The following is a 22,511-nucleotide window of genomic DNA, read 5'->3' as shown; positions in this document are numbered from 1 at the left end:
AGTATGGTTCTCAATCAGAGGCAGCTGTCAATTGTTGTCCTTGATTGAGAATCATACTTAGGTAGCCTGGGTTTCACTTTTGGTTTGTACGTGTTTGTTTCTGTGTGAGTGTTTGAGCCACACGGTACTGTTTCGGTTTTGTAAATACAGGTCATCGTTTTTTGCTTTGATTCAGTGTTCAGTGCTTTCTTTTATTAAAATCCTCATGAACCCTTACCACTCTGCGCTTTGGTCCTCCTCTCTTTCTCCCGACGACATCCGTTACAAAACAATTACCAATGTATAATTGTCTTAGACGGGGAGGTCAGGAGTTCAATCTTTACATATCCACGATAAAGAGCATTAGAAAACATGACTTTTTTCCGTTTATAAGCAGGGAAGAAGAATTGAGAGAAAGTCATTACAATGATAATGCTATTCTCCCTGTAAGTCAGTCAGTCTTGTCTTTGGCATTCTGATACAGAGATCAACGTTTGCTTTTATGTAAAGTTGCTATTCTTGCTTGTATCTGAATCCAACAGTAACTCCCAGCGGTGATGGTCAACACAGCCACGCTGTGTCCGCCCATGCTCTCTGTCCTAACTTCTGACTGTTTTCTAATTGCTTACCATCTTTTAGTTCTGTAGAGGGTACGAGGGAGGAGGTCAGATAAGGACTCTGTGCAGCCAAGTGTGGCCAAGTATGAAAATAGAATGACCAGAGAAAATCAGCTACGGCTACATATCACAGACTGACGAGATAAACAGTGTGACTCCATGGCACCCGATATTCTTTTGCACATACAGATATAGGATCTTAATTTGATCACCCTTTTGCATGAGAACTTTCCTGTGTTGCAGGAAATGTTAAACTTGTAGTGTATTTGAGGTTTAAAAAGGCCTCTGAAGTTTGTAATTTCCACTTCATTTTTTAAAAATCAACCCCTACAAAAATTTCCATTAATTAGAAATCACAGAATAATTCACATTTTCTGTTGCTGCAGGATTATTTTTCTGGAGTTGCAAACTGGCTCAAATGAAGATCCTACATCTGTGGGGAATACTGTTCATTTCAACTAAGACTCAAAGGTCTGGGGGAAATCTATTTTATCTAAATCTATTTTTAAAATAAATATGGGGGATTGGAAATGATGCAGACAATTGCATTTATGGACACTACAATCTATCTGCATTATTAAAAAATAAACACCAAATGTACAGATGAAAAATCAACAGGTATCATAAACAATGAGAGACAAAGATCCAACTATCCAACCATCCAAATAATGACATTTCACGAAGGGTGAAATGCCTGAATCACAAATACCAAAGACTATACCGAAAGTTCCAGAGTACTGCAGTAGTCGTAACAGTATGCAATACAGTTGCATAGTAAAATGTTGCAATTTTAGGTCTCCCTAAATGAAGAATTCTCTGTAAAGCCTGTGGTTATTGATGACTCACACTGGGATTCATAGGACTCAAATAAACCTAAATGGGGGTGGCTAGGAACACACTGCACTCCAGGCCACAACTCACCCCTGGATAAACTACACTATCTCTACAGTAGCTATATCCTTCCATGAGTATACACTACTCTACAGTATCCCAGAATAATATGGGGCAGCTATAGCCACACTCCCCACTCCAGGGCCGAAACTACAGTATCTCTACAGTAGCTATATTCTTCCATCGCCGTTGGCCCCCGAGCACTGATGCTATAGCCTGCTAGACACTCATGACTCTATCCGGGCTAATTTATACCCCTTGACCCTCTCACCCACCTGTCTGAACTCGACCCAGCCGACAATTGAAGCAGAAATGAGGCGGGGGGGGGGGGGGGGTTGTTTGTGTGTTTGTGTGTGTGTGTGTGTGTGTGTGTGTGTGTGTGTGTGTGTGTGTGTGTGTGTGTGTGGGTGTGTGCGTATATGTGTGTGCCTGCATGCTTGAGTGTTTGCTCAGCAGTTTAGCTGGCATATAGTCTGGCTGTATCCTCTAACACAGTGTGTGTGTACAGAGTGGAGGCAGGCCAGAGCCCTTTTCAGTGGATATGACAGGGGAGAGAGAGAGATGGCTTTATAATGGAAATTAATCTCACAGTGGCTATAAGAATGAATGCTTTTGTATGTGTGATAGCCAGTAAAGTGCATGATTATGTCCCAAATGGCACACTATTCCCTACATAGTTCAGTAATGTTGACCAGAGCCCTGTTTACAATAAAAGCCAACATGCTGTCTGGCACATTAATCTAACATCCCTTGTAGCTGGCAGTCTGTTCCCATGTCATTCATACCTCAGAAGGCCATTCCTGTTGAAGAGCTAATGTACATTACGGTTAAAGTAATAGTCCTATATCCAAACAGTATCTACAGTAGCCTTCAACAGTGGGGAAGTAAGACTATTGGAATGATGCATCATAGTTTGCCTACAAAGTACATCAAAACCCTAGACAGGTTGGCAGTGAGTGAGTGAGTGAGTGAGTGAGTGAGTGAGTGAGTGAGTGAGTGAGTGAGTGAGTGAGTGAGTGAGTGAGTGAGTGAGTGAGGAAAAGGTTGAAAGAAACCGAGAGAGAGCGAGAGAGAGCGAGCGAGCGAGCGAGCGAGAGCGAGAGAGAGAGAGCGAGAGAGAGAGAGCGAGAGAAAGAGAGAGTGAGCGAGTGAGCGAGAGAGAAAGGGGAAGCGGGTGAGAGAGAAAGAGCGACAGAGGAAAAGGGTGAAAGAAACAGAGAGACAGAGAGATAGAGAGAGAGAAAGAGAGGAAGAGGGTGAGAGAGACAGTCAGTCAGTGTACCTGGCCTCCCCTGAGATTTGAAACAACACCTCCAGCTTCACACCGCATATTGCTATCTCTTTCCTCCTTATAGCCCTGACTCACAAGTCCTTCCAATGACCTTTTGACCTCTCCATGGGAACCTGCCCTAGCGATGCTCCTGCCTGCCAACAGGTCTAAACTTGACAGGCATCCCATAATAGGAGGCTGAGGTGTGTCAATGTCGTGAGGTTAGCTGTTTGTGTTTCTGTGTGTGTGTCTGAGTGGCATGGGACAGAGAGCGCCATGCTGAGAGAAAGCTTCCACCTGGTTGGACTAGAGCCAAAGCCTCCATCAGTGGGAGGGCCTGAGGGGTTTGTGGGTAATTTAGAGAGAGTTGCTTCTTGACAGACATTAAAATAATTCATCGCTGGTGAAAATTGTCAACGACGGCCCAGTTTAGTACGCAGTTGGCCATTCGCTTTGTGTGATACTGGCCCGCACAAGTCTCAGTCTGAGTAAAGGTATTACTCAGGGAACTGGTAGTTCTTACTGATGGAGAAACACAAGGTCTGTCTGGTAATGAGGACATGTCATCTTTGCAGGTATGCTTATAATAAAGTAGTGCAGGAATTGTGACATGACTTTATAGACATGACCTTCAATGGCACAATGTCGCAACGACGATTAGACTTCAATGTCAAGTGAGGTCCATAGGGATCAGTGGCTTGGTGGATAGTGGTAGTTGTGGGTTCAATTCCACATAGACTTTTATTTGGTAACACTTTATTTGACACCTAGCGTCATAACATGTTATGACACGGTGTGCACCCTTATAGGGAGTATGTGAGTTAACTATAAGTTGTTTTTCATAACACTGCTAACTTCAGTAAGATTAGAAGAACACTTTATTGTCCACTTTCCTTTCAGATTTGCTTTCAAGCCAACTGTCACGCCCTGACCTTAGAGATCCTTTTTATGTCTCTTTTTGGTTTGGTCAGGGTGTGATTTGGGGTGGGCATTCTATGTTTTGTTTTTCTATGATTTTCTATTTCTATGTTTTGGCCGGGTATGGTTCTCAATCAGGGACAGCGGTCTATCGTTGTCTCTGATTGGGAACCATACTTACCCTTTTTCCCACCTGGTTTTGTGGGAAGTTGACTTTGTTTAGGGCACTTGCCTTTGAGCTTCACGGTTTGTTTTGTTGCTTTTATTGTTTTGTTTGGCGTCATTTTTATTCAATAAAAGGAAAATGTACGCTCACCACGCTGCACCTTGGTCCTCTCCTTGCGACAGCCGTGACACCAACCCAAGCAATTAAAAAATACAGGAGGAAGGTTCCTCCTAATCAAAACTGTATCTTTCTTTTCTTTTCTTGTCTAAAAACAACATACAGCTTAGGTTAGAATAGTGGTGTACTCAGGGCTACGGGTCTGCTCCTCTCTTGGAGGAGGAACAAGTTAAGTCAAATTAGCATGCGGAAGTAGAAATGACAGAACTTTAAGGAGGAAGAGAAGAAGAAGGAGGGGAAAAACAAAGCCACCCCGGGGCTAAGATTATGAACACGCTCAGAAGATACATTTTTCATTCTAATGGAAAGATGAATTGTTATTATTCACTTACAATTATCCTTGATGAGGACTGACATCCCTTATGTTTTACCAACAGCCTCCGGACTCGTACACTAGTACAGACTACCCCCAAATAACCCCCTATTCTTCCCATCTACTTTGTAGCATGAGTCCCGACAACCCCCTTCACTCACACCAGAACCACCAGAGACCCAGGCTGCTCCATCCCTAAGCCCAGAATGACAGCCCTGTTCCTCCCATGCCATGGGATCTGACTGGGGCTCATAATGACTCACTTTCAAAGGAAATCCTGCCTCTCCCGCTACTGCCATGTAGCCCTTTGATCTCTCTCTCTCTCTCTCTCTTTATCTTTCTCTCTCCTCTGTTGTAATCTCTCTCTCTCCCTCTCTCTCTCTCTCACTTTTCCCCCCCCCCAAAAAATTAATTACGAGTATGGAAGTCAAGACGGTGGAAAGAACAAGTTGTCGCCACGGATGAGAGCAGAAGATGAATCGCCTGTCGAGTGTCTCACTAATGTAAGTGTCCTTCACCTTTTCAAAGGGAATCTAAAAATCCATAGCCTTCTTTGCATCTGCATCAACAGGACGTGTACAAAATAATTGTAAATGTATCGATCAAAAGGGAACTAAATATGAATGAATGTAAATGGCAGTCAATCCCATCCCCAGATACACATTGAATTTGTCTAACCAAGCAAATTAATACAGTGCTGGACACGAAGTACTTCTTAATTGATGGACATGTAGTATTTATTTATTTGTTTGTGTCTGAATTGATCACGTCATCATTGCGGAGCTTGCATGATTCATGTTTTACATGGCAGAGAATCGTGTCTGTTCTACATACCTCCATCTTACTATCTGAACGCTCCGTAACGTGGCACTCATCTGAACGAGCCCTTGGTGTCTCTTCACAGGTGAGAATAAGCATGTGATTGACGATGTCAAGAGCTCAACACTTTAATTGGTTGGAATCACGGAGAGCATAAATAAAAAGCTCCTTGTTAGGATGCTGAGGACCCATTCTGCTCGCTCAACCCTCTTTACTCTGCATTCATATCACACAGCAGTGTTGTTTCCTGTGTTTAGTTATTTATTCACTTACTTGCGTTGCAATGTTGAGTTGGCAGACGCGGCGGCTGTTTTGTCTTCACACTTCTCATTAGATCTGCCAGCTTTTAATTAGGAATTTGCAGGTGCACAGTACAATACGGAGCAACAATAATTGACGGATTAATTTTATAAGCCGGTTTAGTGGCGAGACATGTGGAGTGAGAGCTCTGTGGTGCTGATACCAGTGGATGCTCTTTAGAGGAGGAAGGGGAGGACCATTCTACGCAGTGAATTTCCAAAAATTGCTATTGTGAAAAAGTTATCATTTTTTAAATAAAACTCATGGTTCTCACCCCCTTCTATAGACTTACAGAGTAATTATGAGGACTTCAACCTATCAGAGCTCTTGTTGTATGAACTGATATGTGGTCCATCCAATCAAAGGATCAGAGAATGAATCTAATACTGAAAGCGTAAGCTACAGCTAGCTAGCACTGCTGTGCATAAAGTGTGGTGAGTAGTTGACTCAAAGAGAGAGAAAGACAATAGTTGAACAGTTTTGAACAAATTAATTTCTTCAAAAAGTAGGAAGAAGCAGCAGAGGGAGAGAGAGAGAGAGAAAGAAAGATAGATAGAGAGAAGTAGCTTTTTCTTCTTCTTAGTTTTACCTTTCATTTACTTAGCTAATGTGGCTAATTTAGCCTACTCAACAACTTGACTCAAATAGAGAGGAATACTATTTATGTTAGCTAGCTGGCTAAGGCTACCCAACACTGCAACTCTTCCAAGTCAAGGTAAGCTTTTGGTTTAATTAATATATTGCCACCAGGGCCCGCCGGTGTAACTGATAAACTGCTTGCATTGCACACTGCATGATTGTACACATTCATTGAATTGTGGGTTTACTAACGCGTTAGTTCTAGTTTGTTTTCTATAATGTTAATATGGTGACAATGACGTAGACTGTTTAATGTTAGCGGTTATGGTATGAAGGTTTGGCTTGAAGAGGTTTTTGCACCTTGTCACAGACAGCTGTTGTGTTGTGCACTGAAGTCCACAAGTGAAGGGACAAGGTGAGAAGAAGAGAGAGCATAGATGCAAGGCGGCGTCATACAACGAGCAAAGTGATGATGTTGTGTGTGGCTGCTATGAAAGTGCACTGTGTGTGCGGGTGATCAGGGGTATATTCATTCTGCCGATTCTGTTGCAAAACACTTCTATTGGACCTACCTCAATTTGTCCAATAGAAACTCTTGTTTTAGAGAGTGGTGGGTGTTTGGACTAATGATTACACTTCAGATCAGCTAGATGCAGGCAAGAGTGTGCAAGGCGGTATTGAATGTGACATTTTCTGTCACCTTGATTACTCTAACCTCATGATACGTATAAGGCAAATTTGTGTCACGCCCTGACCATAGAGAGCCCTTGGTTCTCTATGGTGTAGTAGGTCAGGGCGTGACTAGGGGGTGATCTAGTATATCTATTTCTATGTTGGTGCTAATGTGGTTCCCAATTAGAGGCAGCTGTTTATCGTTGCTTCTGATTGGGGATCATATTTAGGTAGCTATTTCCCCACCTGTGTTTGGTGGGATATTGATTGTGTTTTGTGTTTGTGCACCGCGTAGTCACGCTTCATTGTTAGTTTATTGATTTATTGTTTTTGCTTTAAGTTTCACATTTAAAATAAATATGTGGAACTCAACATCCGCTGCGCTGTTCTTAATGACAACCGTGACAGAATATCCCACCAACCAAGGACCAAGCAGCGTGCAACGATGGGAAAAATAAGTTGGACCAGGGAAGAAATCATGGAAGGACATGAGACCCTTCCTTGGCAGGAGTCGCAGAGGATGCAAGAAGGACGGTGACGACGCCGGGGACCGCGCCACAGAAACCCAAAGATTTTTGGGGGGTAGGCACATGGAGCTGGCAGCTGAGCAGAGGGAAGAGCCAGAGAACATCTGGGAGGAGATAGAGAGGTGGTAGGTCGACCCAAGGAGAGTACCAGAACCCGCCTGGGAGTCGATGGAACAGTGTGAGGAGGGATACCGGAGAATGAAGTTGTCTAGGAGTATGCGGCAACACAGGCGTTTGGAGGAGCGTGTTATCAGTCCGATGAAACCTGGGCCAGCTACACGCATCTGGCCTCCAGTGCGCCTCCCCAGTCCGGTACGTCCTGTGTCTCCTCCTCGCACTCTCCCTGAAGTGCGTGTCCCCAGCCCGGGACGTCCTGTGCCTGCTTCCTGCAACCCGCCCTGAAGTGCAAGAGACGGTCAGGGAGGCATTGGGGAAGTTAGGAGAGAGAGAGATGAGAGAGATGTTGTGCAAGTGTGTTCTGCTCAACATCCGACCAGGGGATCCGGTTAGCAGTCTGGTGCAACGTGGGCTGGCTCCACCCTTCTGGTCTCCAGTGCGCCTCCCCAGTCCGGTACGTCCTGTGTCTCCTCCTCTCACTCTCCCTGTAGTGCGTGTCCCCAGCCCGGTCCGTCCTGTGCCTGCTTTCTGTACTCGCCCTGAAGTGCGTGTCACCAGTTCGGTGCCACCTGTACCGGCTCCACGCACTAGGCCTCCAGTGCGTCTCCCCAGTCCGGTACCACCTGTGCCAGCTCCACGCACTAGGCCTCCAGTGCATCTCCCCAGTCCGGTACGTCCTATGCCTGCTCCTTGCATCCTCCCCGAAGTGCGTGTCTCCAGTCCGGTGCCACCTGTGCTGGCTCCATGCACCAGGCCTCCGGTGTGCCTCCCCAGTCCGGTGGTTCTCTATGGTGTAGTGGGTCAGGGTATATCTAGTATATCTATTTCTGTGTTGGTGCTAATGTGGTTCCCAATTAGAGGCAGCTGTTTATCATTGCACCACATAGTCACGTTTTGTTGTTCGTTTACTGATTTATTGTTTTTGCTTTAAGTTTCACTTTTGAAATAAATATGTGGAACTCAACATCTGCTGGGAATCGGTCCCGTTCCAATTTAAGTATCATGTAGTAGCCTAAACCTATCAATGTTACATTCAGCTGGTTGAATGGAATATGAATGACAGTCATCCAATATGCTGTAACAGAAATAATGATATGCTCATATAAATAAAACAAATGTTCCTCCCTAATCTTAAATGGCACCGACTGAGTCTAAGAGCATCTAAACTGGACTGGATATCTTCTGAAATTCTCATAGTTCAGAAAGAGAGTGGTGGGTGCAGTGATAAATTAGTGTCCTGATTGGCTGTACAGAGTGATTGGCCGGTGGACTGACCTGTGGCCGTGGGTGTCCTGTGACCAGACAGGTGAGTTCCAGGGTCTCTCCCTCCCGGATGGTGTACACCCTCTCTGTGTGACGTTCTTCCTCCACGTTACACGCGTGGCCCGAATGCACGATGCGGACCGTAGGGGGTGCTGTAGAGGACAAACAGAACATTTAGTGCATCCTAATAAATACAAGCAGAGTCAAACAAATGAACTCACACAATTTGCATTGGAGATGGAAAAGAAACTGTGTGAAGAAATTAGTGAAGAAACAACATTTTTTTCATTCTATGCACTTTCCCTACGCCTTTTATGTTGGTGTATATGTTTCCCATGCTCCTTCTCTTTCTTCGACTTTCCAAACGTGGAGAAATCTGAATCGATCTAGATGCTATCTGGATGGACTCCGAGGGACAGGTTATCAGTTTTAACAGAGTCAAGGAAGTGGCACTGAGGAGGCACACACAAACACACACACTTCCCCTCATTGATTTCTGTCTGTTTGATAAAATGATCACCCAGCTTGGCCCCGTGATGACCTTGTTATGATACACACAATCCAATATCTGTGGGGTCTGGGGCCTGATTTTCCACAGTCACGGGTTTAGCTTTTTTTTTTAGGATTACGGTTCAATTGAACAGCATCTGCAGGTATCATGTATCCTGTCAAAACTCAACATGCCTATTCATCTTTATTTGATAGCATTGCAGGTAGTCTGTCCCCTCATTAAACATCAAAACATCTACAAACAAACCTCTAAACCCAACAATCTAGCCGCACAGCAATGACAAAAAAAATAAAATGGGGAAAAAAAGTTTTGTGATCAATCTTGTGCGTAAAATAACCGTATTTCTCAAACTGTTCTAGTGAGTTGTCCAGAGAAATAACATAGATAATTTGTAACAATGTTTTTGGGAAAAATAACCTATGCAATCCCTCTCTCTCCAGTAGGTCCTGCACACCCAGTTGTAACTCCACTACTCTACAGCGCGTCCATCCCCATGTAATTACAACACAGGTGTGTGATGTTTTTCTCTCTATTCCTTACGCTCGGGCCGACCATGCTGATATTTATGAGGACTGATGCTGCCTGCGGTTCACCCCTGTGTAAAGAGAGAGAGGGAGGGAGAGAGAGAGAGAAGAGAGGCACAGTGGGATCATGGGCAGAGAGGCAGGGGTGGGGGCCAGATCAGGTCAATAGGCCATGTCTCCTCTACCTCAGCAAAGGTGAGACGGTAGGTGAGCCCGGGGATGCACGCTAGGCCGACTGGGCCGTGAATGATGGGGTCGGATTAATTTGACCCCTAGAGGCTGATCATAGGTCTGCACATTAGTTTCTCCCTCAAATGGTTTAGGTTAGACCGCGGAAGGTAAACTGAACTCAAATCTATGCAGTTTGGGTTAAAGGAGTCTCGTCATTAGTCGCTGAGCATTAGTCGTGAGCAGTGAACAAGACTAGGGTAAAAGGAAAAATTGAAGTAAAATCAGATGGGAACATACAGTCACCGTATCAGTGTGGTGTCCTGTTCCAAAACACTCAGTAGACTCACACCCTGAAGCAGAGATCCACATTCGTCCCCAGATCTTTCTGGTCTCACAACACGCTAATAAGCCTAGCAATTATGTGTGTGTGTGTGTGTATGTATGTGCATGTGTGTGTTTATATGTGTTTGTGCGCATGTGTGAGTCGCAACAATCCTCCTATAGGCTGCACTTGGACTCCCAGACACAGTGCATCTGCATGCGCTAACCCAAGACGCTAATCACACCCACCTCTTACTGCACCACTGTGACTGTTCACTGTTTGTCCTTTACTCAGCTTGTTAGCGTAACGCCCTTAAATAGCATTTAGCACGCAAACTGCTACGTAGACTGATTAACACTGAGACTGATGCCAACAACAATTGCTAACTAGTCATGCACATGGACAGAGCCTGCAGTGGGTCTTGCCATTTGGGGATAAATCCGCCAGCAGTACATTCCAGAGGGGGGGAAAGAGGATTGAAAGCCTTGGCTGGGGAGAGAAAAGCTTCACACACGGCTGCCACTTAAAACAAAGGAGGCTTAGGATAAGACCCTAGGGCGCAAGGCAACACGGTGCTAATGCAATTTACTCCAATAAGCCAGTATCTCTACAACATGCTATCAGTCCTGAGACCAGCGCAGAGCAGCAGAGGAGGAAACTGGAGAAACAACCGTAATGAATGATCCTCAGAGATGCTGTGAAAGCAGCCATACGCGCGCGCCCGTTCGTGCACACAGCCGCACACGCAGAAATATGAAGCACATGAACAAATAAAAAGCTTACGCACACACACAAGTGCACAGATGCAAGCACATATGCACCAATCAATTGCTCACTGCTCCCATTTGCACACACAGCACACTTGACACTTATGTAGAGCACTACATTGAGTGCCTCTCTCTCTCTATCTCTCTCCAATGCTGTGATGTCAGAACCTGACCTAACCCATCTTCTGGGCTCTGCGATATGTAGGGTAGACTAACTATACATGTACAGTGACCTATGCAGTGTACCAGTGAAATTTAGGCTAGCTGTTGTAGTATTTAGGGTAAGATGTGTGTTAGAGAGCTGCATTCCCTCCTGCGGGTCCCGGCAGAGAGCACTGTGGCTTGGTCAGCATTTTTCATGATGCGGGCTGGAGCAGGGTGAACTTTGGGATGAAAATATATTTTTGTTGTTATTTCGAACGGCTGTCTTTCTGTTTTGTATGTGTTAAATATGGTATGAAAAGCACCTCTTTGTCGCACTAGTCACAAACTTTCATAGGACAAGTAGTAGCCTGCCTCTACTCGGTAGCCGACCTCTACTCTTGTGTTGGGCTTGCAAGATCAAATGTGCTTACGTGTTGTCTCAATTAAATAGCATGTAGGTTACATGCATGGGTGGAGAAGCACCCGCAGTTGTCTTTCCATGGGAATTCACTTCCTAAATATGACAGGGTATTAGTTTAGGCGCCGAGATTGACTGGAAATAAATAGTGATAACACACTTATTTGGGTCTGCCTGCAAATTGTCTGGCTCCTAAGTTATACGAGATCATTTCGAAACGGTTGTCTTTCTGTTTTGAAGACTATTCATTATATATTTTATTTTCTAATAGCCTAATTCCTGCTGATTTACATTCAGTAGCCTACCTTCATCCTCTTTTGCTGTGCCTGCGAGATCAAGTGCATCTATTTGTGGTCTCAATCAAATAACCTGTAGACTAGGCTATATGGGGAGGAGAAACACAGTGCAGTTACCTTGAACTTCCTAAACATGATTTTCAATAGTTTAGACCTGACATTGACTGGAAATATTTATGTTCGGACTCCGAACATACTCCGACTGAAAATATGTACAACACATGTAGGCCTATCATCCCGCTCTTAAAAGTTATGCAAAATGTAGCTCAAGTCAAGTAAATGTCCACTCTGGTGGATTTCGCCCCAACTCCACTCTCTTTCAAACTACGTCCACCCTATTGGCTGATATAGCCCAGGAATACCGATAGCATATTGGGCCATATGAGAATCTGTTGTGTTGTTTGGCGCATTTTGATCTTGACTAGGTTGACAATATTGCTGGGACCGGGGCTGCAAAGCGAGCTACGTTACATACAACTACAATAACATTTCAGGACTGCGGTTGGGTTCGGGGCCAGTTGTCGCAGTGGCAGGTGGGAGACTGACAAGAAGCCAGCAAGAGAAGCCAGGGGGTGCAGTATGAAAAGAGAGAGAGATGAAAAAATAAGTCCCGTGTGCAGACCTCTAAGGTGTGTCTCAGGTTGGCTGTAGTGTCAGAATTCCCTCACTCACACACACACGCACACACACACGGATACACGGATGCACACACACACACGCACACACGCACACATGCACAGACACCAAAGCCTGGGGGAGTGTTTGTGTGCTATAAATTAAATAACTTCCCCTGCAGTGAGGGAGAAGGGGGAATGTGTGTGGGGAATGTGTGTGTGTGTGTGTGTGTGTGTGTATGTGTGTGCATCCATGCTAGCTTGTGTGTTTATTGGAGGATGCAAAATAGGGTCCCACCGGACAGACAGCCCGGCCCTCCATGTCCCTAGCCGACAGAGGGGAGACGGAACAGCTTTATCCACAGACAGCCAATGGAGAGATTAAATGTGATTTGGCTAAAGCATGCCTGTCACCATGGCCCTGGACTGGCAGAGACAGAGAGGCACAGAGAGAGGCAGAGGGGGTTCTTGGCAGGGACAGAGACTCTACATTTGACAAACAAATGCATGTGAAAAAAGCCCAAACAGCTGGGTCTCGTTGACGCTAGGCTTAATGTCTTCAGAACAACCCCTTAAGACCATTAAACATGTTCTGCTAGTTTCATGGCCCTGTTGGGCTTCTCAGCGTGTGTGCATGAATGCTTGCTTGTGGAAGTGCGCGCGTGTGTGTGTGCGTGCGTGCGTGTTTTTTGAGCGAGTGAGCAAGAGAGAGAGAGACAGAGAAAGAGAGTGCGATTGGTGAGTGTGTGAGTGAGATAAATACAGAGAGAATAGTGCACAAGGGAACAATAACAGTATACAATGCCTAGTTTCTCTTTGTGTCTGTTATCCCACCCAGAGTCATTATCAGGAGGCCGCAGGACCCATGATCACCACTGTAGAAGCTAAGCTTCTGTCAGCTGATGTCAGAACTAGAGGTTGGTAAATCAGGAGAAAGATTACATCATAAAAGAGTACAACAATAACATCCTTATGATTCAGGCTTGGATTATATTTTTTATTTGTTTTATTTTACCCCCTTTTTCTCCCCAATTTCGTGGTATCCAATTGTTAGTAATTACTATCTTGTCTCATCGCTACAACTCCCATACAAGCTAGGGAGAGACGAAGGTCGAAAGCCATGCGTCCTCCGAAACACAACCCAACCAAGCCGGACTGCTTCTTAACACAGTGCGCCTCCAACCCGGAAGCCAGCCGCACCAATATGTCAGAGGAAACACCGTGCACCTGGCGACCCTGGTTAGCGTGCACTGCCCGCCACAGGTGTCGCTGGTGTGCGATGAGACAAGGATATCCCTCTGGGCGCGAATCCAGAGTCTCAGTGCCCTAGACAACTGCGCCACCCGGGAGGCCCTTCTGGATATATTCTAAAACAAAACCTTATGTAGTCTCACTTTAGGTGAACAACACGAATGGATAATAAGGGGGAAAAAAACACAGATGATCCACCGATGGTTGAAACACTGTTACATTAAAACTCGGGGATCATCTAACAGTGCACAGGTAATCCCATTTTGTATCCGCCATTTTGTACACCCGGCACTATTGAAATCTGCTTAAATGTGTGCAAACACTACCAGTAACTGTAACGGCATTCCTCCTCCTCTTCTGAGGAGGAGAAGCGAGAAGGATCGGAGGACCAATGCGCAGCTTGGTAAGTGTACATAACGTTTATTTAAAGACATAAACTGAACACTACAAAACAATAAACGTGAAACGAACGAAACCCGAAACAGTACCGTGTGGCAACAAACACACACACGGAAAACAAACACCCACAACTCAAAAGTGAAACCCAGGCTACCTAAGTATGATTCTCAATCAGACAACTAACGACACCTGCCTCTGATTGAGAACCATACTAGGCTGAACTCAAAACCCCAACATAGAAAAACACACATAGACTGCCCACCCCAACTCCCGCCCTGACCATACTAAATAAAGACAAAACAAAGGAAATAAAGGTCAGAACGTGACAGCAACAGCAGAAAGGCACTGACTCATATGGATGACACAACATTGGGTTGACTGTTCAGCACATGCATACACTATTACATCACTGTCATCAAGTAAACCTGACCAGACTTGAGTTGATCACTGTTCCTCAGCATGAGTAGCCAGCAGCCATTGATCACACCCGTTAATGCACTCACATGCGCTCCTGTCCCGAAACTGTTGTTGTAAATGACACTTACAACAGCATTACATCAGCCTTACATCAACATTTCATCAGCATAGATCATCTAGAAAGACGGACTGTGAGAGACATGCTGTGGAAGCAGACTTGGATTGAATACATATCTGTATGTATATCAAGAACCTTCACATACTTGATGTACACTTGATTTATCTTGTCTGTATGGAGCCAATGGAATACTCCCCAAAGTGCAAGCTCTGCTCGTCCTGCACAGGAATGAAGTGAACTCAAGCTCTGCTCAGTCTTTCAAAGTATAAAACAGGCAGCCACAGTAGTTCCACATAAGCACTGAGAAGCTGTGCCCTGTCAGTGCTGCTGTCCATGGTGCTGGACCAGAAGTGCTGAAACTGCTACATATTGCTATAAAGAATGTGATGATATTCTCATGTGGACTGCCAGCCTTGCTACTACAGCACTACTGACAGGATTACTCCTGTGAGTTGCTGAAACTTCTAGCTCCACAGAGAAGCCTAATGTCGCTGTATTGACAAGTCTTCAACAGCCATACCTATCCAAAAATCATTCCACATTCATCTACTGTTTCTTTCTAACCGATTGCAGCTGAATTTGGGGGAATTCTTTGTGCTATTGGCATGCTGCTGAATGCTCTAGTGGATACATATTGATTGGCTGAAGTAGTCGTGTAGAGGGGACACTGGTGTGTGGAACCCTGCAGTGTTTACTTGTTTGATGGCGATGCTACATACGTGCATGTGTGCACAGACACACACACACACACAAATATACACAATCATGCCAAACAATCATTCCAAATGTATGTATACACTGAGTGAATATCACTATTTACAGATGGATTATTGTGCAGAACCAAAATGCCAAATTGTATGACATGACGACAGTCACTATCACCAAACAATCACAAAACAAAGGTCTATTTTATGTGTTATGAGGCCATGCAATGGTATACTATAAAGACATTGTAAACATTGTATACTGTATCTTTATAATCAGATTACACACACTTCCTTACATCAATACATGTTTACATCCGTTATAAGATGAATAAACGTGAAGGGTCCAGGGTGGTACATATATATTGCTTGTCTAGCATCTCATGGTAGTGATTATTAAGAATACTTGTTTTACTGAGGTATATGGCTGTACAGAGCCTACTGACACATCTATAAACTAGAAATGACACACAAAGGGACACAAGCACACAAACACACACAAACAATATAGCATTGTTCCAGTTGACTAAGCCTCAGTGGGTTTTTCCCCTCTATCCTGTTCTCCAGTCTCTATGTATGTGGTGCCACATTGGCATGACAGCCCTGTTGAGCCCACTTGATTTCCCTAAACAACCCTAATCGGGCATCTGTAGGGGAGGATAAAGCCCAGATTGTCTGGAACCAGGCAGCAGCTCTCTTACGATAGGCTAGTTCCAACCAGCCCTGCAGAGAGATCACTCCAGATCCAAGTTGAAATGTGATGTTTTTGCAGGTCCCCAGGACGTCGGGAGACGCAGTCAAAACCGTCCACTGAAAAAAAATACAACTCAAAACAAGTGCCTGGAGCTGGGATTGAACCTGCAGTCAATGAACCTGCAGTCAGTCACTGGTTAGACCACCGTGCCATCCTTCCACAAATAGGTAGCAAGACCAGTGGAGTTGTTTTTCGTTTTAGCCCTATCCCAAAACGTATCCTTAACTTAACCATTCGGAATTAATGCATGAACTGTTAACCAATTGGAATGAATGCCTGAACTTCACCTTAGAGTTGTTTTGTGAGCCTAAATTGTCTGGAACTCATGCTGGAGCTGTGTACCTAAATACAGGACGTCTGGAGATGAAGTCAGTTTATTAGTCAAAAATAGACGTGGTGTTCCAAGGACGTCAAGAAATTACGTGAGACTGTGATATCTTGTTGAGCCCTTGGATGATTGGATATAGCAAGCCAGAAGCTTCCTTTATGGTTGGCAAGCGCCAGTCAGGAGCCAGGAAGAGCTTGCTGAGAATGGAGTTGCTATTTGGCAACCGTTGTAGGATTGGGAGTCGCCAGCCAACAAACTCTTGGGTGATTGGCTGCTGTGACCATGGAGCTAACTGATCGTCCTATCAATGGACACGGTGCAGGCTGGCTGCTGGGGTTGCCTGCTGGCAGGCTTATTTAGGGCTATCCATAACCCTGCCGTCCAGTGGGGAGCTGTTTGTGCCATCCATAACTCTCGCATTTGGGGAGCTGTGCTGCTAAGCCCAGCCAGAAAGCCCGAACACTTCATTATTCTTGCCCAGGAAGCGATGGGTTTACAGGGCTGTCTCACCATGCTAGGCCCCTAGATATGCCTGGTATTGGAAGGCTAGCACTACTAACATGTACTGGGAAAATGTCATGCTGTGCTGTGTTTACTAAGCCTATGGAAATGAAACAGGAGTAGGGTATACTCGAGAAAGACTGGTATTCTCTCTGATTGATGTTTACATTGTGCTAAATGGTGCATTGTTGACTTGGTACCGTGGTGGGTTTATTTTACGCCAAAATGGAAAACATCACATGCTTTCCATTATTTCTGCTTCATATCTAAATGGTCCATTTTTTTTCCATCCACCTCATAAAATACACTGAGCAAAAAGATTAATGCAACACGCAACAATTTCAAAGATTTTACTGAGTTACAGTTCATATAAGGAAATCAGTCAATTGAAATAAACCCATTAGGCCCTTAAATCAATGGATTTCCCATGACTGGGAATACAGATATGCATCTTTTGGTCACAGATACATTACAAAAGGTACGGGTGTGGTTCAAAAAACCAGTCAGTTTCTGGTGTGATGACCATTTTTCTCATGCAGCACAACACATCTCCTTTGCATAGAGTTGATCAGGCTGTTGATTGTGACATGTGGAATGCTGTCCCATTCCGCTTCAATGGCTGTGCGAAGTTGCTGGATATTGGCCGGAACTGGAACACGCTGTCATATACATCGATTCAAAGCATCCCAAACATGCTCAATTGGTGACATATCTGGTGAGTATGCAGGCCCCTGAAGTGGGACATTTTCAACTTCCAAGAATTGTGTACAGATCCTTGCATCATGGGGCTGCGCATTATCATACTGTAGCTTATGCCTGCCCATACCATAATCCCACCGGCAAAATGGGCAGTCTGTTGACAACGGTGACATCAGCGTACAACTCGCCCACACGACGCCATACATGCTCTCTTCCATCTGCCTTCGGTACAGATTCATCCGTGAAGAGCACACTTCTCCAGTGTGCCATGGGCCATCGAAGTTGGTTATACCGATCTGCAGTCAGGTAGAGTGGCACGCAGATGAGCTTCCCTGAGACGGTTTCTGACAGTTTGTACAGAAATTATTTGGTTGAAACCCACAGTTTCATCAGCTGTCCGGGTGGCTGGTCTCAGACGATCCCGCAAGCGAAGAAGCCGGATGTGGAGATCCTGGGTTGGTTATGGTTGTGATGCCGGTTGGAAGTGCTGCCAAATTCTCCAAAATGTCAGTGGAGGCGGCTTATGGTGGAGAAATGAACATTCAATTCTCTGGTATCCTCTCTGGTAGACATGCCTGCAGTCAGCATGCCAATTGCACACTCCATTAAAACTTGAGAAATCTATGGCATTGTGTTCTGTAACAAAATTGCACATTTTAGAGGGGCTTTTTATTATTCCCAGCATGTGCACCTGTGTAATGACCATGCTGTGTAATCAGCTTCTTGATATGCCACACCTGTCAGGTGGGTAGATTATCTTGGCAAAGGAGAAATGCTCATTAACAGGGATGTAAACAAACTTTTGCACAAAATTTGAGAGAAATAAGATTTGAGGTATGGAACATTTCTAGGATATTTTATTTCAGCTCATGAAACATAGGACCAATACTTTACATGTTGTGTTTATAATTTTAGACCTAGCCCCACCCACATCCATCCACGCATGGAAAGGGGTTGGAGGTGAAGGAAAAACAAATAAGTGCTACCAAATATAGCAATATGCATTTCATAACGGAAAAAGAGCTGTCATATTTTATGGCACCACTCAATGACATTGACCCCAATCTCAAATTCACTATTGAATGTGACACTCAACATGTTCATTACCTCGATATGTGGATTGAGAAATCAAATGGAACCCTGTTTACAACTCTGTATAGAAAAGAAACAGACAGAAATACTCTATTGCAGGGGGACAGCTTCCATCCTGAGCCATTAAAAAGAGGACTTCAGACTGCGCCATATATGCCACTCCACATCTAAATGCCACTCCACATCTAAAAACAAAAAGCAGCGCAGATGCGCACTAAGTTTCTAGGAAGAGGCTATTCACCACATTGTGTGGGTGAAGCTCTTAATTTGGCATTGGGAAAAACACGAGGTGAACTTCTACAAAAAAAGTCCCTCTAAAGAACACTCCGTAATGTTCACAGCCACATATACTTTAAAGTCTCGAAAAGTGGGAGGTGTGGTCAAGAAACACTGGCATATTTTATCATTGGACCCAGCTTTGCCGGCTGAATTTAAAAATCCACCACTTATTGTGTATAGGAAAGGTCGCAACTTACGCGATAAATTGGTTCATGCCAACTGCCAGCCACAAAAGAAAATCAGCCCTTTTACGCCCTCTTCCAAATGGTAGCTATAAATGCAGAGGATGCGCACAGTGCAACAATATGATGAAGTGTGAATATTTCTGCCACCCACATACAGGAAAACGGTTCCAAATAAATGACATCATTACGTGTTCCTCCACCCATGTTATCTACATTATTAAATGTCCATGTGGGCTCTACTATGTCGGTAAAACCTCTCGTTCTCTCAAACAGAGAATTTGTGAACATAAAAGTTCAATCAGGAGAAACGACAGGTATTATCCATTGACCTAAAGCATGACATTTCTACATTCACATTTTGTGGCATAGAGAGAGTTAAGATATCAGACAGGGGAGGTTATATTAATAATACTCTGAGTAAAAGACAATGCTTTTGGATTTTCACTCTCCAGACATTATTTCTTAAAGGACTTAATGATGAAATGCCTATGTATGTTATGTTGTGAATTTGAACATTAATTTTGTCCCTATTTAAGGTTACTCTGATGTTTTTCCTACGATGTACCAAATGATTAATGAAAACATGCTATGTCCTCCTTGTGGTTTTACAGACGTGTTGAATACGTCTTATTTACACACTTTATTTGAATATTTATGAAATGCATATTGTTATATTTGGTAGCATTTATTTGTTTTTCCTTCACCTCCAACTTCTTTTCATGTGTGGAACGGATGTGGGTGGGGCCAGGTCTACATAAGGGTGCTAATTTAAAGAAATTCACAAAAGCTCTGACAAAGGCCGTGAGGCCGATACATAAGCTTATTAAAGATCAGTGATACTATCAAGAGCAGTGTGCGGGTTCGTTTTTCATTCATCTTGTTCAACTGTTGCCATGCACCTGCAAAAAGTTTCCTCAGATGTGCGAGTGCCTTTTGAATTTTGAATTACTTTGAATAATCTAAAATATATAATATATTTTGATTTGTTTAAAACGTTTTTTGGTTACTACATGATTCCATATCTGTTATTTCATAGTTTTGATGTCTTCACTATTATTCTACAATGTAGAAAATAGTAAAAAGAATGAAAAACACTTGTCTGCGTAGGTGTGTCCACACTTTTGACCGGTACTGTACATTGATGAGCACACTAAAGTACATCAAAGATGGCAGTAACGATATGTTATAAACGGCACTTCTAATAACCAATTTCACAGCACAGCCTGCGGAATTTGCAAGTTAACTTCTCTTTCATGTTGATTTCGGCAAAAATGTAAATGTGTCACTTACTCGCCCATGGATTGTCACACTCAATAGTTCAGCGTTAGACTAGCCATGTGCTACATGCACTCACAATTACAAGCCTGCTAGAGTTAGCTTGAAGCGGACGAGCAATATCCACCGTTGTGGTACAAATGAAGACTGAGCTGGAATGTGAAGCTAACTGAAACTGGCTAGCTTGAGTAGATCTAGCTTCAATCATAGTATAGTATCAATCATAGTATATCTGGTATCATGCCTATTGGACTGTGTGTCTGAGGAATGCAATACAGTAAGACCTCCACACTAATAAACTCAGCAAAAAAAGAAACCACCCTTTTTCAGGACTCTGTCTTTCAAAGATAATTCGTAAAAATCCAAATAACTTCACAGATCTTCATTGTAAAGGGTTTAAACACTGTTTCCCATGCTTGTTCAATTGACCATACACAATTAAGGAACATGCACGTGTGGAACGATCGTTAAGACACTAACAGCTTACAGACAGTAGGCAATTAAGATCACAGTTATGAAAGCTTAGGACACTAAAGAGGCCTTTCCACAGACTCTAAAAAAAACACACAAAAAAGCATTCCCAGCTGATCATCCTCGCAGTGGCAGACCACGTGAAACAACACCTGCACAGGATCAGTACATCCGAACATCACACCTGCGGGACAGGAACAGGGTGGCAACAACAACTGCTCGAGTTACACCAGGAATGCACAATCCCTCCATCAGTGCTCAGACTGTCTGCAATAGGCTGAGAGAGGCTGGACTGAGGGCTTGTAAGCCTGTTGTAAGGCAGGTCCTCACCAGACATCACCGGCAACAACGTCGCCTATGGGCACAAACCCACCATCGCTGGACCAGACAGGACTGGCAAAAAGTCCTCTTCACTGACGAGTCGCGGTTTTGACTCACCGGGGGTGATGGTCGGATTTGCGTTTATCGTTGAAGGAATGAGCGTTACACCGAGGCCTGTACTCTGGAGCGGGATCGATTTGGAGGTGGAGGGTCCGTCATGGTCTGGGGCGGTGTGTCACAGCATCATCGAACTGAGCATGTTGTCATTGCAGGCAATCTCAACACTGTGTGTTACATGGAAGACATCCCTCATGTGGTACCCTTCCTGCAGGTTCATCCTGACATGACCCTCCAGCAAGACAATGCCACCAACCATACTGCTCGTTCTGTGCATGATTTCCTGAAAGACAGGAATGTCAGTGATCTGCCATGGCCAGCGCAGAGCCCGGATCTCAATCCCATTTTTTAGCACGTCTGGGACCTGTTGGATTGGAGGGTGAGGGCTAGAGCCATTCCCCCCCAGAAATGTCCGGGAACTTGCAGGTGCCTTGGTGGAAGAGTGGGGTAACATCTCACAGCAAGAACTGGCAAATCTGGTGCAGTCCATGAGGAGGAGATGCACTGCAGTACATAATGCAGCTGGTGGCCACACCAGATACTGACTGTTACTTTTGATTTTGACCTCCCCCCTTTGTTCAGGGACACATTATTCCATTTCTGTTAGTCACATGTCTGTGGAACTTGTTCAGTTTATGTCTCAGGTTGTTGAATCTTGTTATGTTCATACAAATATTTACACGTTAAGTTTGCTGAAAATAAACGCAGTTGACAGTGAGAGGACATTTCTTTTTTTGCTGAGTTTATATCTGTTAAACGGTAACAATCAGACCCACGCTCTCCCTGGCACTCTCTCCCATTCAACACCACTACACTTACTGTAAATGTTAAACCCATCGTCTAATAGTCCATTAACTAAAGTGATATTGTTCATTGACTGTTGTCCTTGTTTGGCTGGCTAGCCTGCTTATCTACCCACACATTGTCACAGATTCAGACACAGTCAGACCCAGACATACTCAACAAGATAAGAGGTCTGTTAAAATGGACTAGGCTAGTAGGGAGTATGTTCTGGTTGTGTCTCATTCCAGGAAATTGTTCCCTCCCATCTTCTCTTGTGTGATGTAGAAGTCCGTCACTGGCCGCTGGCAGCATTTGGTTCTTTAACGCACGCACACATTCATCACTCCTCCCTGCTCCATTATCAGATAAGGTAACAATGTGGGTCGGCACACAAGTTAACTTCTCTGTCTTAGTACATACATTTCACACTTATGTCAATGTT

The 22,511-nt window shown here is 44.2% G+C and overlaps 1 protein-coding gene across 1 annotated transcript in view; it reads right to left on the bottom strand.

The window, feature by feature from the left end:
* Positions 1 to 22,511, bottom strand: part of LOC110529233 (MAM domain-containing glycosylphosphatidylinositol anchor protein 2) — a 364,546-nt gene that overhangs the window by 248,539 nt on the left and 93,496 nt on the right. The window contains exon 2 of the mRNA XM_036985374.1: positions 8,621 to 8,760. Coding sequence (XP_036841269.1) covers positions 8,621 to 8,760 — 140 coding nt within the window. The remainder of the gene's footprint in view (positions 1 to 8,620; positions 8,761 to 22,511) is intronic.

Source organism: Oncorhynchus mykiss, chromosome 8, assembly GCF_013265735.2.
Source record: "Oncorhynchus mykiss isolate Arlee chromosome 8, USDA_OmykA_1.1, whole genome shotgun sequence".
Lineage (NCBI taxonomy): Eukaryota > Metazoa > Chordata > Actinopteri > Salmoniformes > Salmonidae > Oncorhynchus > Oncorhynchus mykiss.
The sequence above is the reverse complement of the archived record's forward strand: the minus strand, read 5'-3'. Positions and strand labels throughout refer to the sequence as shown.